Source organism: Phyllobates terribilis, unplaced genomic scaffold (assembly GCF_046119375.1).
Source record: "Phyllobates terribilis strain yellow unplaced genomic scaffold, ASM4611937v1 Scaffold_1__5_contigs__length_1240528914, whole genome shotgun sequence".
Classification (NCBI taxonomy): domain Eukaryota; kingdom Metazoa; phylum Chordata; class Amphibia; order Anura; family Dendrobatidae; genus Phyllobates; species Phyllobates terribilis.
Window position 1 is genome coordinate 237,556,046 of NW_027362761.1, and position 25,395 is coordinate 237,581,440.

General features: G+C 42.3%; 1 protein-coding gene across 1 annotated transcript; it reads right to left on the reverse strand.

Annotated features, from left to right (window-relative positions):
- Nucleotides 1-628: 628 nt before the first annotated feature.
- On the reverse strand, nucleotides 629-23,775 carry OXA1L (OXA1L mitochondrial inner membrane insertase). Its single transcript, XM_073671118.1, has 10 exons — nucleotides 23,620-23,775; nucleotides 21,873-21,989; nucleotides 17,748-17,979; nucleotides 17,513-17,656; nucleotides 17,193-17,278; nucleotides 15,308-15,472; nucleotides 15,114-15,218; nucleotides 14,843-15,005; nucleotides 3,505-3,585; nucleotides 629-3,349 (listed from the first exon to the last, which is right to left on the reverse strand). Exons 1-10 carry the CDS (start codon nucleotides 23,710-23,712, stop codon nucleotides 3,243-3,245), a joined length of 1,293 nt encoding a protein of 430 aa, XP_073527219.1. The 5' UTR covers nucleotides 23,713-23,775; the 3' UTR covers nucleotides 629-3,242.
- Between the last annotated feature and the right edge of the window lie 1,620 nt (nucleotides 23,776-25,395).

Genomic DNA, 25,395 nt, shown 5'->3' on the forward strand with positions numbered 1-25,395 from the left:
GAATTTTGTAAGTATGTCAAGCTTGATTTTTTGCTATGAACCCTTAAACAAGTATCTGCTGCATTTTATATATATGATGCTGCTGAACAATGTACATGAATTTCTAGCATGGAGAGCTGCAGCCCTGACTTAGCAAAAGTAAATGCAAGGGAACAGTTGTCACTAAAATTGAGGCTCATTTGGTCAAAACTAACCCTTATTGCTCATAGCAACCACTGAAAGAATAGAGCAGCGATGGGTTAAAATTCATTAATATCTCCTTAGTCCCCCTCTCCTATACTAAGATACAAGTTTAATTTTTAGGTTTGTATTTTTTTCCTCCCCTTCTTCCAAGAGCCATAACTTTTTATTTTTCGAACCACATAAGGGTTTGTTTTTAGCGGGACAAGTTGAAGGACGCCATTCCTTTTACCAGTCCATGTACTGGAAAATGGGAGAAAAATTCCAAGTGCAGTAACATTTTGAAGAAAAAGGCAATTCTGCTACTGATTTTTTGAGTTTGTTTTTATGGTGTTCATTGTATGATAAAAAAGACCCGGCAGCATGATTTCCCAGTCAGTACTATTATATATATAAATACATTTTTGAGTGAAGACCTGACTGTTTTATTGATACCAATTTGAGGTACTTTCAACATTTTGAACAGTTTTTATTGCATTTTTTCCTCATTACAGAAATACCACGTTTATTTTCTTTATTAATGGGAGAAAAGTGGCACGGAGTGCAGACCATGGTGTACGGATCTGTCGCAGGTCTCAACATGTCAGGAGACCTGCGGCCAATCTGAACATTGCACTCTGTACACGGACTGTAAAACATGGATGCATAAAACCGGCCTTAATAAAAGCGGTTCTTTAGTAGCTGCAAGAACGTATTGTACAGCTCTGTGTCACAATATACACCTCAGTCCCTGTTCCTTGCTCTTCAAAAATGGCTCTGTAGCGGCTGAGCGGTACATGATAAGGAAAACAAGGACACTTATAATTCCTTATGTTTACCAAGCTTGCATTTACGTGGTCACTGAACTCTGGTGAGAAGAAGAAAAAAAAAAAAAAAAAAGGATTGTGAATTGAAATTCAACTGGATGGATCCTTCTCTGTCCGGGAAGATTCAGGAGGCCCCATACACATTTGCGATCAGTCGATATTGGCAGGTAAGGCCTACTTTAATCTAAGGTGTATGGTGGCCTTTGTTTCACATTTATGATGCTGGTGTTTAGAGACCAAAGTCATCAAGATCTGATTGAAGTGTAGAAGTTCAGCTTTAATTTATTAAATTGCATTACATATAGAAATTAGTTAACATTTTTTCTCCAAAGGCATTGAAAAAGAAAACTATCACATATATAAGGATTATTTTTAATAATCGGACAAATATTGAGTTTTCTTCCTTGAGATATTTTACAAGGCGCTTATGATGTGTTTCTAATATGAGACCGTATAGGACCGTCCCGATTTGGGTACACTTTGTCGCGATGGGATGGCTTTTACACTTTTTTTTTTTTTTTTAATCAAAAATAGTGTCTGCTAAGTACCCTATGTCATTTATATGTACCATTACTTTTTATTAAAACAGGGTATTTGCTCATTTTGTTTCCTTTTGCTTCTTATTTGTGGGTATTTCTGCCTTTAGTTTTGGCTTCAGTAGGAGTTGAGGCAAGGTGACTATGTAAGTTCTTTGGTTGCGTTTGTGTTTTGTTTTGGTCGTTAACCACCAGTGTTGTTCAACCAGTTCTGAAACATTTGACTGATTCTGAGCAAATTGCATAGCACTTGTGAATTCATTCTCCAATGCACAGCCACATCCTTAGGAAACACAAGTGCCACAGGCCCCTTGGCAGCAATACATACCAATGGCATAATCTGTGGTATTCGCCATGTTGTGTGGGATGCTTCAGATCCTGAGCTCATACTACTGCCTTCCCATTGTTTTGGTACTAGTCAATCATGGTTTTATCTGTCCATAAATTCCTGTTTCAGAACTTAGAGACTATTTTAGATGTTTTGTGGTAAAGTCTAATTTGGCCTACTGTAAAAGAGTTACCGATGGCTTAGATCGTGGATAAACTCGATGACCTTATATTTAAGAAGATATCTGACAGTTATATGCTGACCTCAATCAGGGTGTTCTTGACTTGACTAAATGCTGGGAAGAGGTTTTTCTTTACCATGGAAAGTAAACCGTGATCATCCACATTAGTTTGCTTTGGACCCATGGCAGGTCTTCTACACAGCTACCATATGTTAATGTAAGGGTATGTGCACACGATCAGTGTTCACTGCAGATTGGACGCAGCGCAAGTGTGCTGCGTGCAATCCGCAGTGGCCAGATGTTACAGCATAGTGGATGGGATTTATACAAATCCCATGCCCACTAAGCGTCTGCGGCACGCAGAAACAGACATGTGGGGCGTCTTTCCAGACCACAGCATGTCTATTTCCTCCTGCGGGTCTACATGCGGGCCTTCTCCATAGACGTAATCTCAATGGGGAAACTCTGCACGTGAGAAAAAAAAAAAAACCCAGCTGCCGGTCATTTGCATAATGAATGGAAGCCGGAAGCGGCTCGTCCGCAGCCGGCTCCGGATCGTGTGGATGTAGCCTTAACACTTGGAATTACATCCAGTCTGTTAAAATCTGCCATGAAATAACAAGGTATCGGGCTATACCGGAATATGAAATAGCTTAACAATTGTTTAGTTTCTTCATTTTTTATTCTCAAAACTATGTAAATATAATAATTGTCTTTGTATAAAGAGGAAAGTCTACACTTCAATCACATCTTGATGACTTTGTCGCCCATCCATTGAACTTGTGTTCAAAGGCGATATTATGAAAATTCTGCCACTATCCAAATACTCCTGGACCCCACTGCGCAACACAACATAAAACTCTTCCACTTTACTGCATTGGGGGTATTATCGCCTATATTTGCAGATTCCTTATCAGCACCAAGATAGCGTGTTGTACTGAATGGAAGGGACATAATAGTACTACAATGTCATAAGTGTCCGAGTCTTTTTAAAATGTCTATGTACAAGGCATTATCCTATTCGCTGTGTTATTTTTTTTCATATCCAGACATCCAATGATACAAGGTTACTCTTAAATATTACACAGGATCCACTGTTTATTCATCCGGGATCTACTTGGTCATTTATTTTTACTCTCAAAGTCCTGGGAAAGTTCATTTGAAACTGGCAGAGCTTATTCAGTTCATGACTGGGTACATAGATTTGTGGTTTATCCAATTGTGTCTTGCCATGGTTTAGTTTTGGTTTTTCTTGGAGATACCGGGGTCTTCTCACGTTGCTGCAAAGGATTTTGGGCAAAGGTCTGTCGCAGTGGTCCTGTAAGAAGTAAAAGTTATGGTTAATGAGAGTCTCCCCCCACCCCCTTCCAAACATCCTAACATTAGAGGTGCTTGATTCCACCATGCCCATCTATCAGTCACCTAAATCTGACTACATTATACCTGTACATGTAGTAATGGCATCATGCTAACCTTTCGCTGCAATATCCAGGTGATGTTTTATTTTGTGTTCTCTATCATCCAGTTGCTGAGCTAGCTGTGCGTTCTTCCAACCTGTAAAACAAAAAGTGGAGACGATCATTGAAAGAAAAGTGTATGTGCTGGCTTCCTTGCAAATTCTCCAAAAAACACACTGACGAGTTAACTGGCTTCTTATAAAATTGCTATAATTTTTTTAATGATCTGAGAGATGATATCTCTGTACAACACTGGAATCTGTTGGTCATGTATGTGCCCTGCTACTCCACTTAAAGTTGGTGCTTAAAGGGAATCTGTCACTCCCTGGGACTTATCTGACCTACTACTATGGGCATACAGGTGACAGAAATGTAAATCTATACATACCTGTATGCCCCATATTAGAGGTCTAGTTGCTGTGAAATTTCTTTTTATTCCTACAGGTTTCTGATACCTTGGAGGCCCGGGGCCCACAATAAATCCCCGCATCCTGTGTGTATTCTAATATTTTCCCCCTCCCCTGCACGTCACAGGGCACGGAACTTGATCGTGCGCACATAGTCTTAAGGTATCAAGACAGTTGACGCAGTGTTGTGTCCATCAATCTCATCAGTACTGTGGACTTGAAAGAAGCAGAAGGTAGCAGACACGACCTACGAAAAATGGGGGACTTAATCAGCTATTCTGATGAATGGTTTGGTTCTCGGTATCAGCCTACGGCAATCTAACCAGGGATTGAAGCTTGAAGAGGACAATTTGCATATTCCAGGTGCCTTCTGGGAAAAGCGAAGAGTCTCCTTCAGCTAGAAGATCGTTGGGTACAGCCGGGATCAGCTGCTTGGAAAGCATCGCCAAACCAGGGATTGAAGCTTGAAGAGGACAATTTGCATATTCCAGGTGCCTTCTGGGAAAAGCGAAGAGTCTCCTTCAGCTAGAAGATCGTTGGGTACAGCCGGGATCAGCTGCTTGGAAAGCATCGCCAAACCAGGGATTGAAGCTTGAAGAGGACAATTTGCATATTCCAGGTGCCTTCTGGGAAAAGCGAAGAGTCTCCTTCAGCTAGAAGATCGTTGGGTACAGCCGGGATCAGCTGCTTGGAAAGCATCGCCAAACCAGGGATTGAAGCTTGAAGAGGACAATTTGCATATTCCAGGTGCCTTCTGGGAAAAGCGAAGAGTCTCCTTCAGCTAGAAGATCGTTGGGTACAGCCGGGATCAGCTGCTTGGAAAGCATCGCCAAACCGCGCGTCTCACGGCGCGCGAATTTGTTTAATTTGTTTATCCTAGGGTATCACAAGAAAGAAGACAGACATCCAGTCAGCAGGGACAAGGAGCAGCATGGCAGATGTGACAACCTACATGGTGAGCTGCAACATGTGCTACATGTTCACAGATTGACCAGAAGCTGAAATCCAACTTCACCTGCCAGAAGTGTAGACTACTGGCTCTTTTAGAAGAAAAGGTGCGGGGACTGGAAGAAAGAATTGCGACATTAAAACTCATCAAGGAAAATGAAGACTTCCTAGACAGAACAGAAGCGTCACTACTGGTCACGGAAAGTGAAGGAAGCGTCAGAGAACCTCCAGAGGCAGACAAATGGAGGCAAGTGACCAAAAGAAGCAAGAAGACCATGGAGACACCACCAACCACACAACTGAGAAACAGATTCCAAGGACTTGTGGAGGACGAAGATGGCACACCTAAGGATGAGGAACTACCAGCAAGCAAAAAAGAAAAGAGCACCCAGAAACACCCAGAAGCGACAAGAAAAAGGACAGCCAAGAAGGGAAGAAGAGTGGTGGTGGTGGGAGACTCACTACTGAGAGGAACAGAAGCAGCTATCTGCAGACCGGACATAACCGCAAGAGAAGTATGCTGCCTCCCAGGGGCGAAGATCAAGGATGTTACCGATAGAATACCGAAGCTCATCAGTTCCAAGGATGTCCACCCATTTCTTCTGATACATGTTGGCACCAATGACACGGCAAAGAAGGACCTAATGACAATCTGCAAGGACTTTGAAGCATTGGGGAAGAAAGTAAAAGAACTGGATGCGCAGGTAGTTTTTTCTTCTATCCTTCCAGTAGACGGGCATGGCGTCAGGAGATGGAACAGGATCCTTGATGTGAACAACTGGCTGAGACGATGGTGCAGACAACAAGGATTTGGATTCCTGGACCACGGTGTGAATTACCTCTATGACGGACTCCTTGCCAGAGACGGACTACACCTCAACAAACCCGGGAAACACACATTCGCCAGGAGACTCGCAACACTCATCAGGAGGGCGTTAAACTAGAAGAAGAGGGGATGGGAAGAAAAATGCCGGACACGAACATGCAACCAGAGAACATACTAATGAAAGATATGAAGTGCGACAAAGAAGGTCCAAGACAAGATACTTGGAAGGGAGGTAAGAAAATTTCTAATACAATCCACAGGGAGAAGATTGGAACAAAACAAAATCGTGTAAACTGCATTCTAGCAAATGCCAGGAGCCTGACAAACAAGATGGATGAACTGGAAGCAGAAATATCTACAGGTAACTATGACATAGTGGGAATAACCGAGACATGGTTAGATGAAAGCTATGACTGGGCAGTTAACTTACATGGTTACAGTCTGTTTAGAAGGGATCGAAGAAGTCGGAAAGGGGGTGGAGTCTGTCTATATGTAAAGACGTGTCTAAAGCCTACAATACGGGAGGATGTATGGGAGGGAAATGAGGAGGTCGAGTCCTTATGGGTGGAGATACATGGGGCAAAAAACAATAATAAAATTATCATAGGAGTCTGTTATAAACCACCAAATATAGCAGAAGCCACGGAAAGTAATAATAATAATAATAGTTTATTTTTATAGCGCCAACATATTCCGCAGCACTTTACAAATTTTAGGGGGGACTTATACAGACAATACAGAATAAGCATATCTCATATTGAACGGAGTGAGGGCCCTGCTCGCGAGCTTACAGTCTATGAGGAAGTGGGGGAGACACAAAAGGTAAAAAGTACATATATTGTATAATGCAGCCTTGATATACTGAATAGGATAAATAATAATACATGGACTGGTCGCCAGCCAGTATGTGTGCAGTCCTGACAGAGGCTTTTATGTGCATGGTTGGGTTGAACCCGAAGTTGAAGAAGATTTTAATATGGGGGAAAGCTGGGATGGACAGAGTGTGTTTAGGTGATACGCCAGTCTAAAGAAATGTGTTTTTAGTGTTCGCTTGAAACTGTGGGTATTGGGAATTAATCGAACTGTCCTGGGTAGTGCATTCCAGAGAATTGGCGCAGCACGCGAGAAATCTTGGAGACGGGAGTGGGAAGTTCGGATTATGGAGGATTTTAGTTTCAAGTCATTTGCAGAACGGAGGGCACGTGTAGGGTGGTAGACTGAGACAAGGGAGGAGATGTAGGGGGGTACTGAAGCATGGAGCGCTTTGTGGGTAAGCGTGATAAGTTTAAAACGAACTCTATATTGGATGGGCAACCAATGCAATGACTGGCACAGGGAAGAGGCATCTGAGTAGCGGTTGGCGAGGAATATGATCCTGGCTGCTGCGTTCAGGACGGATTGGAGAGGGGAGAGTTTAGTAAGAGGGAGACCAATAAGTAGAGAGTTGCAATAGTCAAGACGAGAATGAATAAGAGCGACAGTAAGAGTTTTTGCCGAGTCAAAGGTGAGAAAAGTCCTGATTCTTGAGATGTTTTTGAGGTGTAGATGACATGAACGAGCGAGTGATTTGATGTGAGGAGTGAAAGAAAGATCTGAATCAAAAATGACCCCAAGACAGCGGGCTTGTAGCTGGGGAGTAATGGTTGAGCCACAAACGGAGATGGCAATATCGGGCACAGGTAGATTAATGGAGGGAGGAAAGACGAGTAGTTCAGTTTTTGACAGATTCAGTTTTAGGTAGAGGGAGGACATAATGTTAGACACAGCAGACAGACAATCACTGGTCTTCTGTAGTAATGCCGGGGTGATGTCCGGAGCAGAGGTGTATAATTGGGTGTCATCAGCATAGAGATGGTACTGAAAACCGAATCTACTGATTGTTTGTCCAATAGGAGCGGTGTATAAGGAGAAAAGAAGGGGGCCGAGGACTGATCCTTGAGGAACCCCGACAGTAAGAGGAAGTAGGGAGGAGGAGGAGCCGGCAAAAGACACAGAGAAGGAGCGGTCAGAGAGATAAGAGGAGAACCAGGAGAGAACCGTGTCCTTGAGGCCAATAGTGCGGAGCATAGTGAGGAGGAGCTGATGATCCACAGTGTCGAATGCTGCAGAGAGATCCAGGAGAATCAGCAGGGAGTAGTGACCATTAGATTTAGCTGTTAGTAGATCATTAGAGACTTTAGTGAGGGCAGTTTCAGTAGAATGTAAAGAGCGGAAACCAGATTGTAAAGGGTCAAGAAGAGAGTTGTCTGAGAGATAGCGGATTAGACGGGAGTGGACCAGGCGTTCCAGGAGTTTAGAGATAAAGGGAAGATTGGAAACAGGTCTGTAGTTGGCCGTGCAGTTCTGGTCGAGGGATGGTTTTTTAAGTAATGGTTGTATGCTGGCGTGTTTAAAAGAAGAGGGAAAGATACCAGATGAGAGGGAAAGGTTGAAAATTTTAGTTAGGTGAGAGGTGACAGCTGGAGCAAGGGACTGAAGGAGATGTGAGGGAATAGAGTCGCTGGTGCAGGTGGTAGGGCAAGAAGATGCAAGGAGCCTGATCACTTCATCTTCCGTGACTGGTTCGAAGTCAGAAAATGAGCAAGATACAATGTGGCGGGGGGGAGCATGCATAACATTTGGGGATTGGGAGAAAATTTCCTGTCGGATATGGTCAATTTTTTCTTTGAAATAGTTAGCCAGATCGTCAGCGCTGAGGTCGAAAGTCTATTAATGAGACAAATAGACGAAGTAGCAAAAAATGACGAGGTGATTATTATGGGGGACTTCAACTACCCCGACATAGACTGGGAAACTGAAAGCTGTAGATCTCAGAAAGGAAACAGGTTTCTGTCAATTATCAAAGACAATTATTTGTCACAACTTGTACAGGAACCAACTAGAGGGACGGCCCTTTTAGACTTAATATTAACTAACAGGCCAGACAGAATAACTGAGGTGCAGGTCGGGGGGCACCTGGGAAATAGTGACCACAACATTATACAATTCCACATGTGCTTCAGTAGGGTGCCCAGCAAGGGAGTCACAAAAACATTGAACTTCAGGAGGGCAAAGTTTGATCAGCTAAGAGATGCCCTTCACCTTATAGACTGGGATAGTATCTTTAGTAATAGGAGCACGGATAGAAAATGGGAAATTTTCAAAACAGTCCTACATAGTCACTGTAGAAGGTACATACCTTATGGGAATAAAAGGGCTAGGAATAGGAGGAAGCCAATGTGGCTAAATAAGGAAGTCAAGAGGGCAATGAAAAACAAAAAAAGGGCTTTCGGTAAACTTAAACAAGAAGGCAGCGAGGAAGCGCTAATATCTTATAGGGAAAAAAACAAAATCTGTAAGAAACAAATAAGAATAGCAAAAGAGGAGACAGAGAGACTAATTGCCAAGGAAAGTAAAACGAATCCCAAACTGTTCTTTAACTATATAAACAGTAAAAGGATTAAAACTGATGGAGTTGGCCCATTGAAAAATAACCTGGGTAAAATCATAGAGGGCGATGAGGGTAAAGCAAACCTACTCAATAGCTTCTTCTCCACTGTTTTCACAAAAGAAAACAATTTATCGGAGGAAATGCAGAGTGATAAAGTAAACCCTCCGCTAAATATCACCCACCTAACCCAGGGGGAAGTTCAGAAACACCTAAATAATATCAAAATAGACAAGTCACCAGGCCCAGATGACATACACCCCCGGGTACTAAAAGAATTAAGTAATGTGATAGACAGGCCGCTGTATCTTATATTCAAGCACTCTTTATGGACAGGGACTGTCCCACTAGACTGGCGCCAAGCAAATGTGGTACCAATATTCAAAAAGGGGTCTAAAAGTGACCCTGGGAACTATAGACCAGTCAGCTTAACGTCTGTTGTGGGTAAATTGTTTGAAGGATTTCTTAGAGATGCTATTGTAGAATATCTTAATGATAATAACTGTCTAACTCCATATCAACATGGATTCATGAGGGATCGCTCCTGCCAAACAAACCTGATCGCCTTCTACGAGGAGGTGAGCTCACAGCTGGACCGGGGAGAGTCAGTGGATGTTGTATACCTTGACTTCTCCAAAGCGTTTGATACTGTGCCACACAAAAGGTTGGTTTATAAAATGAGAATGCTTGGTCTGGGGGATAATGTGTGCAAGTGGGTAAATAGCTGGCTGAGTGATAGAAAGCAGAGGGTGGTTATCAATGGAGTAAGCTCAGGGGGTGTCAGGGTTACTAGCGGGGTGCCTCAAGGGTCTGTCTTGGGCCCTATATTATTTAATATATTTATTAATGATCTAGTGGAAGGGTTGCATAGTAAAATAGCAATATTTGCAGATGATACTAAACTTTGTAAAGTAGTTAATACAGATGAGGATAGGGCACAGCTACAGGAGGATTTAGATAAATTGGGGAGTTTGGCCAAAAAATGGCAAATGGGGTTCAATGCCGATAAATGTAAGGTCATGCACATGGGAAAGAAAAACAGCAGTCACCCATACATATTAAATGGGAAACCGTTGGGGAAATCTGACATGGAGAAGGACCTGGGCGTCTTGGTTAATAGCAAATTAAATTGGAGTGCCCAGTGTCAGGCAGCAGCTGCGAAGGCAAATAGAGTCATGGCATGCATCAGAAGAGGAATAGGGGCATATGATGAGAACATTGTTCTTCCTCTGTATAAAGCGCTGGTAAGGCCGCACTTAGAATATTGTGCACAGTTCTGGGCTCCGGTGCTCAGGAAAGACATATTGGAGCTAGAGGGGGTACAAAGGAGGGCGACTAAGGTAATAAAGGGAATGGAGGGCCTAGAATACCCAGAGAGGTTGTCAAAATTAGGCCTATTTACGTTGGAAAAGAGAAGGCTTAGGGGAGACCTCATAAACATGTATAAATACATCAGGGGGCAGTACAGAGATCTCTCCCATGACCTGTTTATACCAAGGATGGTGACAAAGACGAGGGGGCACACTATGCGTCTGGAGGAAAGGAGGTTCCTGCACCAGCATAGAAGGGGATTTTTTACGGTCAGAGCCGTGAGACTCTGGAACTCTCTGGGAGAGGAAGTGGTGATGTCCAACTCACTTAATGAGTTCAAGAGAGGCCTGGACGCCTTTCTTGAGAACAATAAAATTACATCTTATGCTTAGTTAATTAATCCAGGGATTTAATCTGACTGCCAGATTGGTGTCGGGAAGTGAATTTTTCCTCAATGATGTAAATTGGCCTATACCGCATGGTTTTTTGTTGCCTTCCCCTGGATTAACGCTGCGGAATAGCTGCAGTGCACAAGAAATAGGCTGAACTGGATGGACGCTTGTCTTTTTTCGGCCTTATAAACTATGTAACTATGTAACATTTATCAGTTGTGAAGTGCATAGACATAATAACCCTTCAATATAAAGCAATATTAAGAAACCCAAAAGATTAATGAAACATTAGACTGAGAGATATAGTAGAATAGTGAATATACACTGCTCAAAAAAATAAAAGGTATCACTCAAATAACACATCCAAGATCTGAGTGAATGAAATCTTCTCATTGAATACTTTGTTCTGTACAAAATTGAATGTGCTGACAACAAAATCATCAATGGAAATCAAACTTATTAACCAATGGAGGCCTGGATTTGGAGTCACCCCCAAAATTAAAGTGGAAAAACACTCTACAGGCTGATCCAACTTTGATGTAATGTCCTTAAAACAAGTCAAAATGAGGCTCAGTATTGTGTGTGGCCTCCACATGCCTGTATGACCTCCCTACAATGCCTGGGCATGCTCCTGATGAGGTTGCGGATGGTCTCCTGTGGGATCTCCTCCCAGACCTGGACTAAAGAATCCACCAACTCCTGGACAGTTTGTAGTGCAACGTGACGTTGGTGGATGGAGCGAGACATGATCTCCCAGATGTGCTCAATCGGATTCAGGTCTGGGGAACGGGCGGACCAGTCCATAGCTTCAATGTCTTCATCTTGCAGGAACTGCTGACACTCCAGCACATGAGGTCTGGCATTGTCCTGCATTAGGAGGAACCTAGGGCCAACCACACCAGTATATGGTCTCACAAGGGGTCTGATGATCTCATCTCGGTACCTAATGACAGTCAGGCTACCTCTGCGAGCATATGGAGGGCTGTGCGGCCCTCCAAAGAAATGCCACCCCACACCATTACTGACCCACTGCCAAACCGGTCATGCTGAAGGATGTTGCAGACAGCACATCGCTCTCCATGGCATCTCCAGACTCTGTCACGTCTGTCACATGGGCTCAGTGTGAACCTGCTTTCATCTGTGAAGAGCACAGGGCGCCAATGGCAACTTTGCCAATCCTGGTGTTCTGTGGCAAATGCCAAGCGTCCTGCACGGTGTTGGGCTGCGAGCACAACCCCCATCTGTGGACGTCGGGCCCTCATACCACCCTGATGGAGTTGGTTTCTAACCGTTTGTGCAGACACATGCACATTTGTGGCCTGCTGGAGGTAATTTTGCAGGACTCTGGCAGTGTTCCTTCTGTTCCTCCTTGCACAAAGGCAGAGGTAGTGGTCCTGCTGCTGGGTTGTTGCCCTCCTACGGCCCCCTCTACGTCTCCTGTGTACTGGCCTGTCTCCTGGTAGCGCCTCCAGCCTCTGGACACTACGCTGACAGACACAGAAAACCTTCTTGCCACAGCTCGCATTGATGTGCCATCCTGGATGAGCTGCACTACCTGAGCAACTTCTGTGGGTTGTAGAGTCCATCTCACGCTACCACGAGTGTGAAAGCACAACCAACATTCAAAAGTGACCAAAACATCAGCCAGAATGCATTGGTACCGAGATGTGGTCTGTGGTCCCCACCTGCAGAACCACTCCTTTATTGAGTGTGTCTTAATAATTGCCAATAAGTTCCATCTATTGTCTATTCCATTTGCACAACAGCATGTGAAATTTATTGTCAATCAGTGTTGCTTCCTAAGTGGACAGTTTGATTTCACAGAAGTTTGATTTACTTGGAGTTATATTCTGGTGTTTAAGTGTTCCCTTTATTTTTTTGAGCAGTGTAGTACACTCCCTGACAGAAGTTATGTCGCTTAACCATGTTATGTAAATAAAAGCTTATAACCTGACGTTAAATTCATCCATTGGTTTTATAAATTACTCTTTTGAAAGCTGAAACCCTCCCAAATTTGGTTTAGGTTAAGAAAATAAATTGGCATCAATGCTGAAATATTGATCATTTAATGAACACAGAATGGTCAGATTTTGGCAAGACAAAAGTTTTGTCGCCTGGTCATATAATGCACCCAGTCCTAGTTTACATCCTCACCAGTGCTCAGTAAATGATCGGTTAATTAGTGGGTGTGTATAAAAAGAAACCCAGCACCCCAGACCTTCACTTGAACTGCAACTTGAGCTCTGACAACATGCCAAAAATCCACCCTGCGACCAAAGCCTTGATTATCAAGAGGCTGAACACCAGATCCACTGCAGAGGTGGCTGGCACCTTTAACATGTCTCAGCATCAAGTACAAAGAATTAAAAAAAAAAAAAAGATTTGAAGAGACTGGAGATGTGTTTGACAAGCCCAGGTCTGGAAGACCCCGCAAGACAACTGCTCAGGAGGAATGTTTGTTGGTTAGAAAATCCAAAGCAAACCCCTCTTCCACTGCAGCAGAGCTCCAACAGGCCTGGTCACCTCAAGTCCCTGTGTCAACTAGAACAGTTTGTAGGATTCTGTCTTGAAATGGCCTCCATGGTCAAATCAGTGCCCAGAAGCCAGCACTAAACAAAAGGCAAATAAAAAAGTGTGTGGCATTTGCAACGTCCCACAGCCTGCTAAACAGATGGACGCTGGAAAAGTGGCAGAAGGTGGATTTCTCTGATGAATATTCAGAAGAATTACACCACAGCTGCCGCAAATACTGCAGGAGACCTACTGGAGCCCGTATGGTTCCAAAATACACCCAGAAAACAGTTTTATTTGGTGGTGGAAAGATCATGGTCTGGGGTTACATTTAGTATGGGGGTGTGCGAAACATTTGCAAGGTGGAAGGCAATATCAATAGCCTAAAATATCAAGAAGTATTAGCTACCTCTTACATTCCAAATCATAAAAGGGGTCAAATTCTGCAGCAGGATGGTGCTCCATCTCATACATCCATCTCTACAACAAAGTTCCTCCAGGCAAAAAAGATCAAGGTGCTCAAGGACTGGCCAGCCCAGTCACCAGACATGGACATCATTGAGCATGTTTGGGGTAGGATGAAAGAGGAAGCTTGGAAGACAAAACCAAAGAATCTACATGAACTCTGGGAGGCATGTAAGACGGCATTCTTTGCTATTCCTGATGACTTCATTAATAAATTGTATGAATCATTGTTGAATCGCATGGATGCAGTCCTTCAAGCTCATGGAAGTCACACAAAATATTAAATATGACTCTAATAGCACCACAACTTCATTCACCAATGTTATGCAACATATATTTGTATTTTAAGATAATTATTTGTTTGAATATCACATTACTTTCTGTGGGCGACAAAACTTTTGTCTTGCCAAAATCTGACCATTCTGTGTTCATTAAATGATCAATATTTCAGCATTGATGCCAATTTATTTTCTTAACCTAAACCAAATTTGGGAGGGTTTCAGCTTTCAAAAGAATAATTTATAAAACCAATGGATGAATTTAACGTCAGGTTATAAGCTTTCATTTACATAACATGGATAAGCGACATATCTTAAACACTCCGTGACAGAAGTTATAATGAATGTAAGAGACCAAATGTATTTTATTATAAGTCTTTGTTCACATCTGCAATGCAATTTCCATTATGAAAGGAAACCAAAATACAGTACCAGATGCACTATTAGGCTTCAGGTCAGGAGATCAATGGTCAGTCCGGAAACCGCAGCCCATGATGTACGGACATCTGAATTAGGTGCAATATTCTACAGATTTTCCACTACCATAATCTGCAGAGTATCCACCGAGTATAAACCCTAATGCGGCGGCATTCAGGGCTATAACCCCCCCCCCCTCTATTCACATGAAGGCGCCTCCGACGCAGGCGTTGCCAACACCTTTGCGCAGACAGAATCTGAACTTCAGGACTCTAAGGTCCTTAAATTGCACTTTTAATAGCCATAACCAGAACAAAAAAAACAAAACCAAAAAAACAAGCAACACACAACAGTAAGTCAGATAAAACTTACCACTTTTCAGGCTCTTTACAAAGCCATCCTGGTTAGGGAGAACCGATGGATCATGCTTGATTTGTTCTGGTATTCTCAGCTTCTCTCGGACAGCAGGAATTCTTAAGAAAGCCACTTGGGCTATAGAGAAAAAGTTCGAAGTGACCCAATATGTGAAAACAGCCTAAGGAACAAGAGTTCACTTTTAAAGAGCCATCTACTATTCATTCACATAAAATCACAGCAGATAAAGACAGTAAGTCAGTTTGCTGGCAATACTCGGGTTACTTACAGTGGGGAAGTTGATTGTGAGAGGCAAAATGATCAGCGGCATAACACGAAAAACAGTCTTCATGATTTTGAGATTAGGATTATTTACTCCAGACTCTGCCCCAAGCTAGGGGAAAAAAAAAAAAACACACAAAAAACGGTAACTAGACTATATACCAAGAAGTAACACTAATAGATGTTAATAATTGTCTTTACCTCCAGAACTGCCCACATGCTGGTTGTGACTACGAGCGGCAGGATATAATATGGGTCAGCTACAGTAAGGTCAGAAAACCACCACAGACCACCAGTTTGCAGGCTTGGAACAGGAAGATAAGACATCTGTCTTAGGGCCACAAAAAAGGAAATAAATATGGGTGCCTAGAGGACGGAGATAACAATGTTAATGTATGCAAAATGTAACCACATAATTCTACGCAGGAATTTATCAAGTTATAAAGAACAAGAAGAACTTATTTTATACAATACTAGTAATTATTTATAGCCTTGGTAAATCAAAGATTCTTACCTGCACTCTGAAGATTGATGACGTTTTTTGTAAGTCGGACAATTAGACAAGTATCCTTACAGTTTCTGACCCGTTAATCTAGCAAAGGCTTGGAGAGGAAGCGATGGCGGTATTTTAAAGCACCACTCCAGCGTTTTGTTTTTTTTTCGTTTTTTTTTATTGCACCGCTGGAGTGGTGCTTTAAGCTCCACTGACTGGTGAGGCCTGTGATTGGCTGTACAAGTCATGTGACTGGACCTGGAATTCATCCGACTTACAGCAAATAATGTCTGGTTCCAGTGATCTGACTGCTGCAGCCAATCACACTACTAACGGCCAAGTAACTGAAAAATGGGATGTTATCGCTCCCTGTCCAAATGGTCACCACTAACAGCCTGCCCTGGACCGACGGGGTTAGAGCATGTGAATATACCTTATGATTATTATTTTATCACATCACCTGTAAGTTATAAATACCAAAATAATGGGATGAGTGCAAAACTAGTCATGATAATAAAGTCATGATTTTGTTAGTAAATTAAAAAAATATATATGCATGAAATCTAGAAATATTAGAGATGCGCATTTATATCAGATACAGAATAGTTTATCCAGAAGAGAAAAGAGGGAATGGAGGCTACCTGCATAGGGAGGGTAGAGCGCAAATTGTGTCAAGATAAGTATTTTGATGCCAGTAAAATTCAGAAATATCACAAAAAAAGTAGTAGACCTTACATGAGTACCCCCCATTATAGTACAAAGCATGAATATACCAAACCACTAAAAGGAACAAAACACTTACATCACCAGAGACCCCCTATCATGCTTCATCTGGGAAAGCAGAAATGATGGCCCATGTATCACACACATTCTTTTCAAACAAATGTAAAAAAACACCAAGGGCCCCGGTTAATCATTTGCACTTTGTATTATCTTCTTAAGTAATTTCTCCCTTTTAGTTTCAGGTATTTGCTAAGGTTTTAAGACAAATTCTTCAAAATGGCGCAAAAAAAAAAAAAAATAAAAAAAAAATAAAATAAAAAAAATTACTCTGGGGGCAGGAGTAAATTTGTGCGAAAATTTTGTGACGTTTTACAAATTTGCAGTTGATGAATTGGTCATAAACATCTAAAAAACAAAATCACATCCCTACATTGCCAAACAAAAAAATGTAAACAGATAAAATAAATTTAATAAAAGATGCAAGTTAAAAGAAGAATTTAGTGGCAAATCAAATGCAGGCTGAAAACCTCAAAAACGAGCCAAAAAGAACAAAAACAAATGGAATAGTGAGTCAGGCCCCATGTTTTTGTGCTTTTCTGCTATTCTTTTTATATTTCCTTAGGTTTTTGAAGTCCTAGAAAAGTCTTTGGAGAAAATATAACCCCATCATGCAGTGTTTGGAAAAACACAAAAGCTGTATAGATTTCCAAAAATGTACCATTGTTCCATCAAAATCTAACGTGTCAAAAAGCTGCATGTAAAGCAGCCAACTAAATAAACACTACATTGTCTCACTGGTAATATCTAAAGCCTTTAAAAATATAAAATCATATTTTTTGATAAAGACCACCTTTTCACAACACAACATACCTGGACCAGAGGCACCAAAAATCCACGGAGAGGATTGACATCATGTTTCTTCTGATACAGCGTGAGGTCAGAGTATGCTTTGGAAACTAATGAAAAGAAACACCAAATCACAAAACTCATGATACAATGTTACCAATTTCTGACCTGTAGTTTCATATAATTTCTAAGCTATTGGTCACCAGTGGTCATAGCCCAGTGGGCGAGATGCCCACAGTAATCTGGTGACTGTTACAATAAGAGCTGGAATTTTTTTTCTGCTGTAGGCTATGACTTCCCTATTCTTTACATTAGTTTGTTATGTTGCCCCATTATGCTCTTACATTCAAACCTGTTGCCTGATCGCTTGGCGTCGTTCATTTTAGCGGACAATGCGGTGATTTGCGGCATGTGGTTATTCAGTTTAGCCGCTTCTCTCTGTCCTTTGACTATTAAAGGAAAAACCAGAATACGTGCAAGGATGGTGCCTGAAAGAAAACACAATATGAACGTAAGTACAAGGATAGGGGCTGTCCAATACAGGGGATCAGAAGAGAGGAGTGCTGACCATACAATTACCTGTCACAATTGCCCCCCACCAGGGAATGCCCACATCTACGTGTAATATTTCCAGGAAGTTCTGAACTAATCCAACAGGACTGTATCCCCCAAGCCCCAGTTCGGTCAAACTTTGATCCACCTGTCCAAGCGTTTCTGTCACTGTGGGAGCCACCTCAGAGGCTGGTGGTGGAAGGAGAACTTCGGGAACAGGAGGGGATGGTGGTAACTGTGCCTCGGAGACAACTGGGATCTAAAAAGAAACATGACAAATGAGACTACAACGCTAATCCAAAGGAAATAAACAAGTCCTACAGCAAAAACAAGAAACATAAGCCACCAAGTAAACCCAACGTCTCACAGATTTCCTGTACAGTGTAATGCCGATCTGTCACATTGAACCATCTGGGTGCAGAACACTCGATGCGCACAGTTATTGGCCAGCCTCCTCTATACAAGTAAATGCAGTAGATCTGCTCTACAGTATTTACATGTGAAGGGCACACTACGAAGTATATAAACGATACAGATAGGTGTGGTGCCGAATCAATTCATTAGCGTTAAAGGAGCTGTTGCCAGTGAATTCGATAAGTTACCAAATCCCAAGACGCAACTAAGTTCAAGAGCTGGCAGCTTTTCAACACCAAGCTGCTAAAATAATGCCGAAGTTTGGTGATGTCAAAAACTCACCATTTCACCATCCAGGAAAACAAGGTCAGGTTCTACTCTTGTTCCATCCAGAGGCACCTGCAGTCAGCAAATAGATTCACCTTCCTGCCACATATCGAATATGGTCTCCTGTACATGTAGGTTTGGAAATCTGCATCCTGCCTGATGAATAGGAGTATATGATGAAGAACCATTAGAGATCAAATAATGTGTAGTAGTTTATTGGTAATCTCACAAATCGGGAATATTTTTAAAGGGAATCTGTCAGTAGGATCGTCCCTCCTAAGCCGCCTATATGGCATGTAGGTCATAGTAAGTTGAATACAATGACACCTTGGTATCTGCGATGATATGGCTTATTCCAGAGAAATCCTAATTTTTCTTAGTATGTAAACGAACTGTTAAGATTTATGGACCGGACATAGATCTCCCCGAAAATCTGCTTCCAGAGCTTCCCTTTAATATAACCATGTTTTGTGAGTATTATCAATAAACTACTAAATATTATTTGGTATCTAATGGTTCTTCACGATATACTCCATTCATTAGACAGGTAACAGATTTCCAACCTCCCATGGAGCAGCAGAAAATATTAGATCAATGGATCGATATTCTGTATTGAACTGGATCTAGATTCTGACTACAGTTGCGTCTGGATGGAACAGTAGGATCTGACTGGGTTTTTTTTGTTGCTTATTTTCCCCGGATGGCAAAATGATGGTGCATTTTTTTTTACATCAACAAACCTTGACATTATTTAATAGCTTGACATTGAAGCTCTGCGGATTTTTTATCTAAGTATATTAAGTCCCATATAAGCAAGTCTTGTATACTGAATAGAGGTTCCTGAAATCAAACTCAAGAATAGGGATTCATAAGAAGCTAGTAAATTAACTCTTACTTATATTATGGAAAAGCAAAGTGAAAAATGACTTCTAGTACAGCCCCCGCACACAGCTTTCCCAAATCCTAGATTTCCCACCTCTGCTTGCATTGGTTCTTCCTTAACCATTTAAAGACTTACCCATCTTGGGCCTTGAGGACAAAGCATTTTTATTTTTTTAAGTTTTTTTTTCATTGTTGCTTTCCAGGAGTTATCATACTTAATCCATTGACATGGCTATATGACTGCTTGGTTTTGTAGGATGAGTTGTATTTGTTAGTGACTTCACTTTGCAGTATAAAAAAAAAGGTCAAAGTTGCCTCCTAAATTGCTAAGAGTGATTGCTCTAAGACATTGAAACTGCATTACTGCAATAGAAACATAGGAAAGCGCTACAAAATTTACACATGAAATATTTCAAAAAAAAATTCTGTAATATTAATATAAAAAATTACAATAAAGGAAAGCACTTAGCACATAGCAATCACTCTTAGCAATTTAGGAGGCAATTTTCACTTTTTTTTTTTTTTTTTTTTTTTTATAGTTTGGATTTTTTTAGTTGCCTCCTGTTCACACTAGTAAGGATGTGGTGACCTTTTTCCCTATGTTTCTAAATTCACTTTGAGGTACATATAAAATTACCAAACAAAAAAATACAGTGCATAAAATATGCAGCATTTTACAGTACCAGGATAATCCATAAGATTTCTGAAATTTCTTGCACATGCAGTTTTTTTCTGCACGTATTTTGAGCCATGCATTTTTTCCCCCCAAAAAGCAGAATGTCAATTCTTTCAGCATTTTTGGAGCACTTTTCACTCACTCATGCGAATGGTTAAAAAAAAGCAAGCAAAAAACTGTAGAATATGCACGTAGAAATGTTCCAAAGCTCGAGTATTGTACATAATCTTGTGTGTAGTTTTGTGACAACAAATAGACTGTTTGAAAAAACAATCAATTGTTTTTGTGCTGCCGTATTCTGACAGCCATAAATTGAACATTTTTCAGTAAAAAAAGCTGTGAGAGACCTTCTTGTTTTGGGACAAGACTTAGTTTTCAGTGGTACATGAGACTTTTGGGGTATGTGCACATGTTAAAGAGGCTGTCCACTATGATAGGTCATCAATGTCTGATCGGTCAGGGTCCGACATCCGGCACCCCCGCAGATCAGCTGTTATCGATGTCTGAAGCCGCTGGCTGTCAGTCCTTCCTTGATGCACAGCTCCGTCTTCTGATAGCGGCTGCCACAGGCTACTACACATCCGCCTCCAATTGATTTGAATAGGAGGTGGATGTGTAGTACCCTGCGGTGGCCACTATCAGAAGACGGACAGCTCTGCAAGTGAGTATATCCGGCCGGCAGCCGCCGATGCCACTAGCAGCTGATCGGCGGGGGTGCTGGATGTCGGACCCTGACTGATCAGACATTGATGACCTATGATAAGGATAGGTCATGAAAGATAAATTAGTGTTCAACCTCTAAGAATTTACTGTAGACATTTCTGCTTCAAATACTGAAGAGTTGGCAGGAAAAACGCAGCATAAAATAGGTAGATTTTTTTAAATGTGTATTTTCCTAGTCTTTAGGATACGTGAAAAGTGCTGGAGGAACGCTGCAAAAACAGCTTCAAATCTGCAATGAAAAAAATAATCAGTGTGTGCGTGAGACTTCAGGCATCTTATTCAATTTGCTGCCATCAGGAAATCCTTCAGTTTTTGTGACAAAACGTGGTGAAAAAAAACCCATAGCAAATATTTAAAGGGGGTTATTTTAATAAGACTGTTCTTATTTTCATTAATATGACTATTATGTCATGAGATATTTCTTCATAATATACCCTGTTAATTATATCAATGCTAATCAGGTGTCCTGATGGAATAATGGCTCTGGGTCACTAAATGGGATTTTTCTCTTTTTATATTTATGTCTGCATGTTCTTTGTATCTAGGCAATAGATTTTAGATTTCTGATTAAAGGTTATATTTTAACCTACTCCTTTGCTATAGCCGTCATTGTGTAGGCCTGCCTACAGTACAAATAATACAATATACTTTATTCACTCATCGCAGGTCCAGCACTAGGACTCCAGAGCTCCAGTGGTGACACGACAACAATAGCAGTTGACCACTGCAGCCAATCATTGGGCTCACCAGTCTTCTGTTGACTACATCAGATCTTCGCTGAGCGCAGAGATTGGCTGCACTGGTCACATGTTGTACTCATGATATCACCACTGCAAATGTGTCAACAAAGGCCGGGGGCAGGAATGGGGGGCAGCACTAGACCTGCGGTGAATGAATAAAGCATATAGTATTTTCACAGTGGGCAAAACTATCTAATATAAACAAATATCTCCATGGGGAGAGCAATGTTTCCACAAAAATGTCAGGAGAATGCAATGACACTTACAAATGAATGAGGGCCAACAGACACCTGACAAGTGTAGGGCCCCACATTTGAGACCTTTATCTAGAAGGTTTTGATTTCTTCTGTTTGGTTGACATATTTGCTGTCTGGACAGATATAACAAGGGTTAAGGTTAATCTTAACCCTAAAGTCTCCTTCATATCTGTCACCAAGACTGAATATTTACCTGACTGGTAGCAGTGGTTACAGTGCTTTGGTGGCGAACATTTGTGAAGAACAGCAGTTGATGGGTCCCGGCAGCTCGCACCCTGTGCAGATGAGCTGTAGATGGGCATCTGTGATACTGGAAAAACACAAATACAGTTAGAGTCATCATCGAGTTTCCATTATTCCAAAGCATAAAAGCTATTATAATAGTATTACTTATGTGAACTTCCATGGAAACAGAGGCTCACCGACCACTGCTCACAGGCATGATTTTATCAAAGTGGCACTCTACACTATATCATGCAGAGTATATAGCAAAAGATTAAATCGAACACTTCTGCATCAGGTGGTGAGCAGGGCCAGTGACTACAGATTTCTGCCGGCACAAGTCCGCGAGACAAGTACTGTACACCTGTACCACTTATTAAAGTAAGACAGTGGAACGATAATGATGACAATGGCCCTGCTCACCACTTGATATGGACGTGAGCAAGCCGACTTACGCCTTTAAGGATGAATTCACACATCCAGGTATTTTTCCATAAGTACGTTTCCAACACAATCTATGGCTTTTACATGTAGCTTCTATTGTTGATTTTGGTTACTTTAAGGCATACATGCCAAACTCTGGCCCGCAGGGTGATATTTAGATACCAGAACCACAACGACAACTGCATGGGGCCCATTCACTTCTGTCGATTGAAACATTGAAAGAAGCAGAAAAATGACCACTCGAGCTGGAAATGGAGGGGAATCCAGACAGTGCATATATTAAACATTGTTGAAATTTGGCAATATGGAGTGAAAATGTAACTGCAGAAATTTAAGTTGAGCCCAAAAAAACATTTGAGGTGTTCAGAACAAAATTACTAAATAACTATTATATTCTCAAATTAGAATGGTTCTCCCCAAACAAATGAAGAACTACTGCAGGCTCATATGCTCACATATCAGATCACCGTTTGAATGCAGTGGCATCCATCTGCTGTCAGTGGAGAGATGGTTGAATTCCTATAGAAAAGAATGGCGAGAGGGGTACACCTGTGAGGATTTTGACTCTCTCCACTGACAGCTGTGCACATATCGGCCCTGCATCTACCATACATTTATAGAACATCCTGTGGCTACATCATAAATACATGAGAATATTTACATGGAGCCATCTAGAGACATAAATGTCCTCCGCCTGGTAAATGGAGCTCATGGGAATGTTAACGGGACGTCCAGGATTAGAAAAACATGGCTGCTTTCTTTGAGAAACAGCGCCCCCCTGACTATGGCTTGTACATGGTATTGCAGATTGGCTACTTTTACAGCAATGGGGCAGAGTTACAAGGCAGGGCACGGCCCTTGGCCAGGGGTGGCGCTGGTTTCCTCATCCTGGACAACCCCTGAGAGAGTGCACAGGTGCAGAGCTAGACCAATGAAATGAATGGGGGATGTAGATGAGAGCGCACAGGGTGGCGAGACATCACACGACCCCCTATAAGAAGGATGCTCGCCACTAGTCACCAGAGCAGCCACAATGGCCTCACACATTGGGGAATTCGGCTTCTGCTCAGGGCCAGGCTGCTGTAAGATGACATGGTGCCTAGGCTCCGGATCTGTTCTCTCAGGGCGCAGGAAGACGCCTCAGCTCCAGTCCGGACCATACACATCATGGGGGGAGCCATGACCTCCAGGGATCTTCTCCCTCACACATGCAATCATTCAGCAGCGGTCAGCCCTGGCACTTCTACCACACTCACAAGTAGCACAGCCCTGACCTGCCGCTCTGAAACTTCTGTCACCCTCCAGACGCTTCGTAACCTTCGGCCCAACACTGCCCGGCATGCTGCTTCCATACTGAAGGCCGCCATGATACCCGTGACGTCACAGGCTAGAGACCGAGGACAGGACGGTTACGCGCAGGCGCCGTGCGTACATAGCTGGAGGCGGGCTCCTGACCTGACAGGAAGCAGGCGGCAGCCAGTCAGTCTGGTGATGATGATGATGATGATGAACAGGCAGACGTCATTTTATTAGCAGATTTCAAAGAAAGCAGGACTCTAATGGGGGCCTCACTTTTTTTTTTACGAGTTATGCAGGAAAGAATGGAAAGTAATGGTCGTAAAAAGCTGCGGTTTTCATGGTGAATGTACATCGTGCGACTTATCAACAAGTAGGACGTCCATAGCTTAGCGTCCAACCTGGTATAACGTGACAGGAATATTGTCAGGAGTCATTTGGAGCTAAATTAGTACTTGAAGGGGGTGACCAGGCACTAAGTGCAATATAACCTGATGACAGAGGAGACCGCCACCAGTGGAGAAGCGGCGCAGCTTGTGATTGGCTGCAGTGGTCAGTGGCATTGCCTAAGTCTGAACTGCAGCCAATTGCAGGTTTCAGCAGTCCGGTGGTCAGGGTAGCCAACTTGACTTTTTTTTTTTTTTTCTGGAAAAGCTTATCAAAAAATCATTATTTTTTACGAACACATTGGAAAACCATAATAAATCATTAGAAATATAAGTGATTTTTATCAACAGCCCATAGTTCTGACACGAGACCTCAGCTACATATAGTTGAGGATGAAGATAGTTAGGCTGTGTGCCCACGATGCGTTTTTCATGCGTTTCCGCTGCGGAAACGCATCAAAAACGCATGGTAATCCGCACCCCATGGTCCCCAATGTCATTCCGCAATGTCAATGCACATGCTGTGGATTTCTCCGCAGCGTTTCTGCAGCGCTCATAAATCCGCAGCATGTTCATTAATTTTGCGGAAGCGCAGCGGAACTCCCGCCATTGACTTGCATTGAGACGCATAGAATCCGTGTTTGTACATTTGTACAAGCGGATTCTATGCGTCTCTATGTGCGGATGGTACCCAGTTCTGGAGGAGAGAAGACTCTCATCCAGACCTGGGTACCATTGTACCTGTGAAAAAAAGAATAAAATAATAAATAAAGTTTATATTCACCTTTCCGACGGCTTCTCTGCATGCCGGCAGCGCTGAAGGACCTTCGGTGACGTCACAGTCATGAGGACCTTCGGTGACGTCACAGTCATGTGACCGCAGGCCCTTCACCGCTGTGTCTCGCGATATGCCGGCAGCCGGGAACCAGACAGGAAGGAGCGCTGCAGCACACGCCGGGGAATCGGGGGTGAGTATAGATTTATTTTAAGCATTGTTTTACGGTCACACTATATAAATCCATGCTGTTTGCATGGATTTATATAGTGTGACCTAGTTGTCAAGCACTTTCCAAGTGATGATATCGCCTGGAAAGCGCTTGTCAATCTGCATGCGGAAACGCATGTGAATCCGCATGTATTCCGCATGTATTCTGCAGGAAAAACGCATGCACAATCTGCATGCGTTTTTTCTGCCAGGGAGATGCAGAAATGCTGCAGAAATTTTCTGCTTCATTTCTGCATCGTGGGCACACAGCCTACAGTAAAAATAATCTGTAGAAGTTTCTTCAACCTCAAAAAAAAGTCACTGGTGACTCAATGTTTTTTACGGACTGTCCAGGAGTTTCTGGACGGTTGGTAACCCCCTGC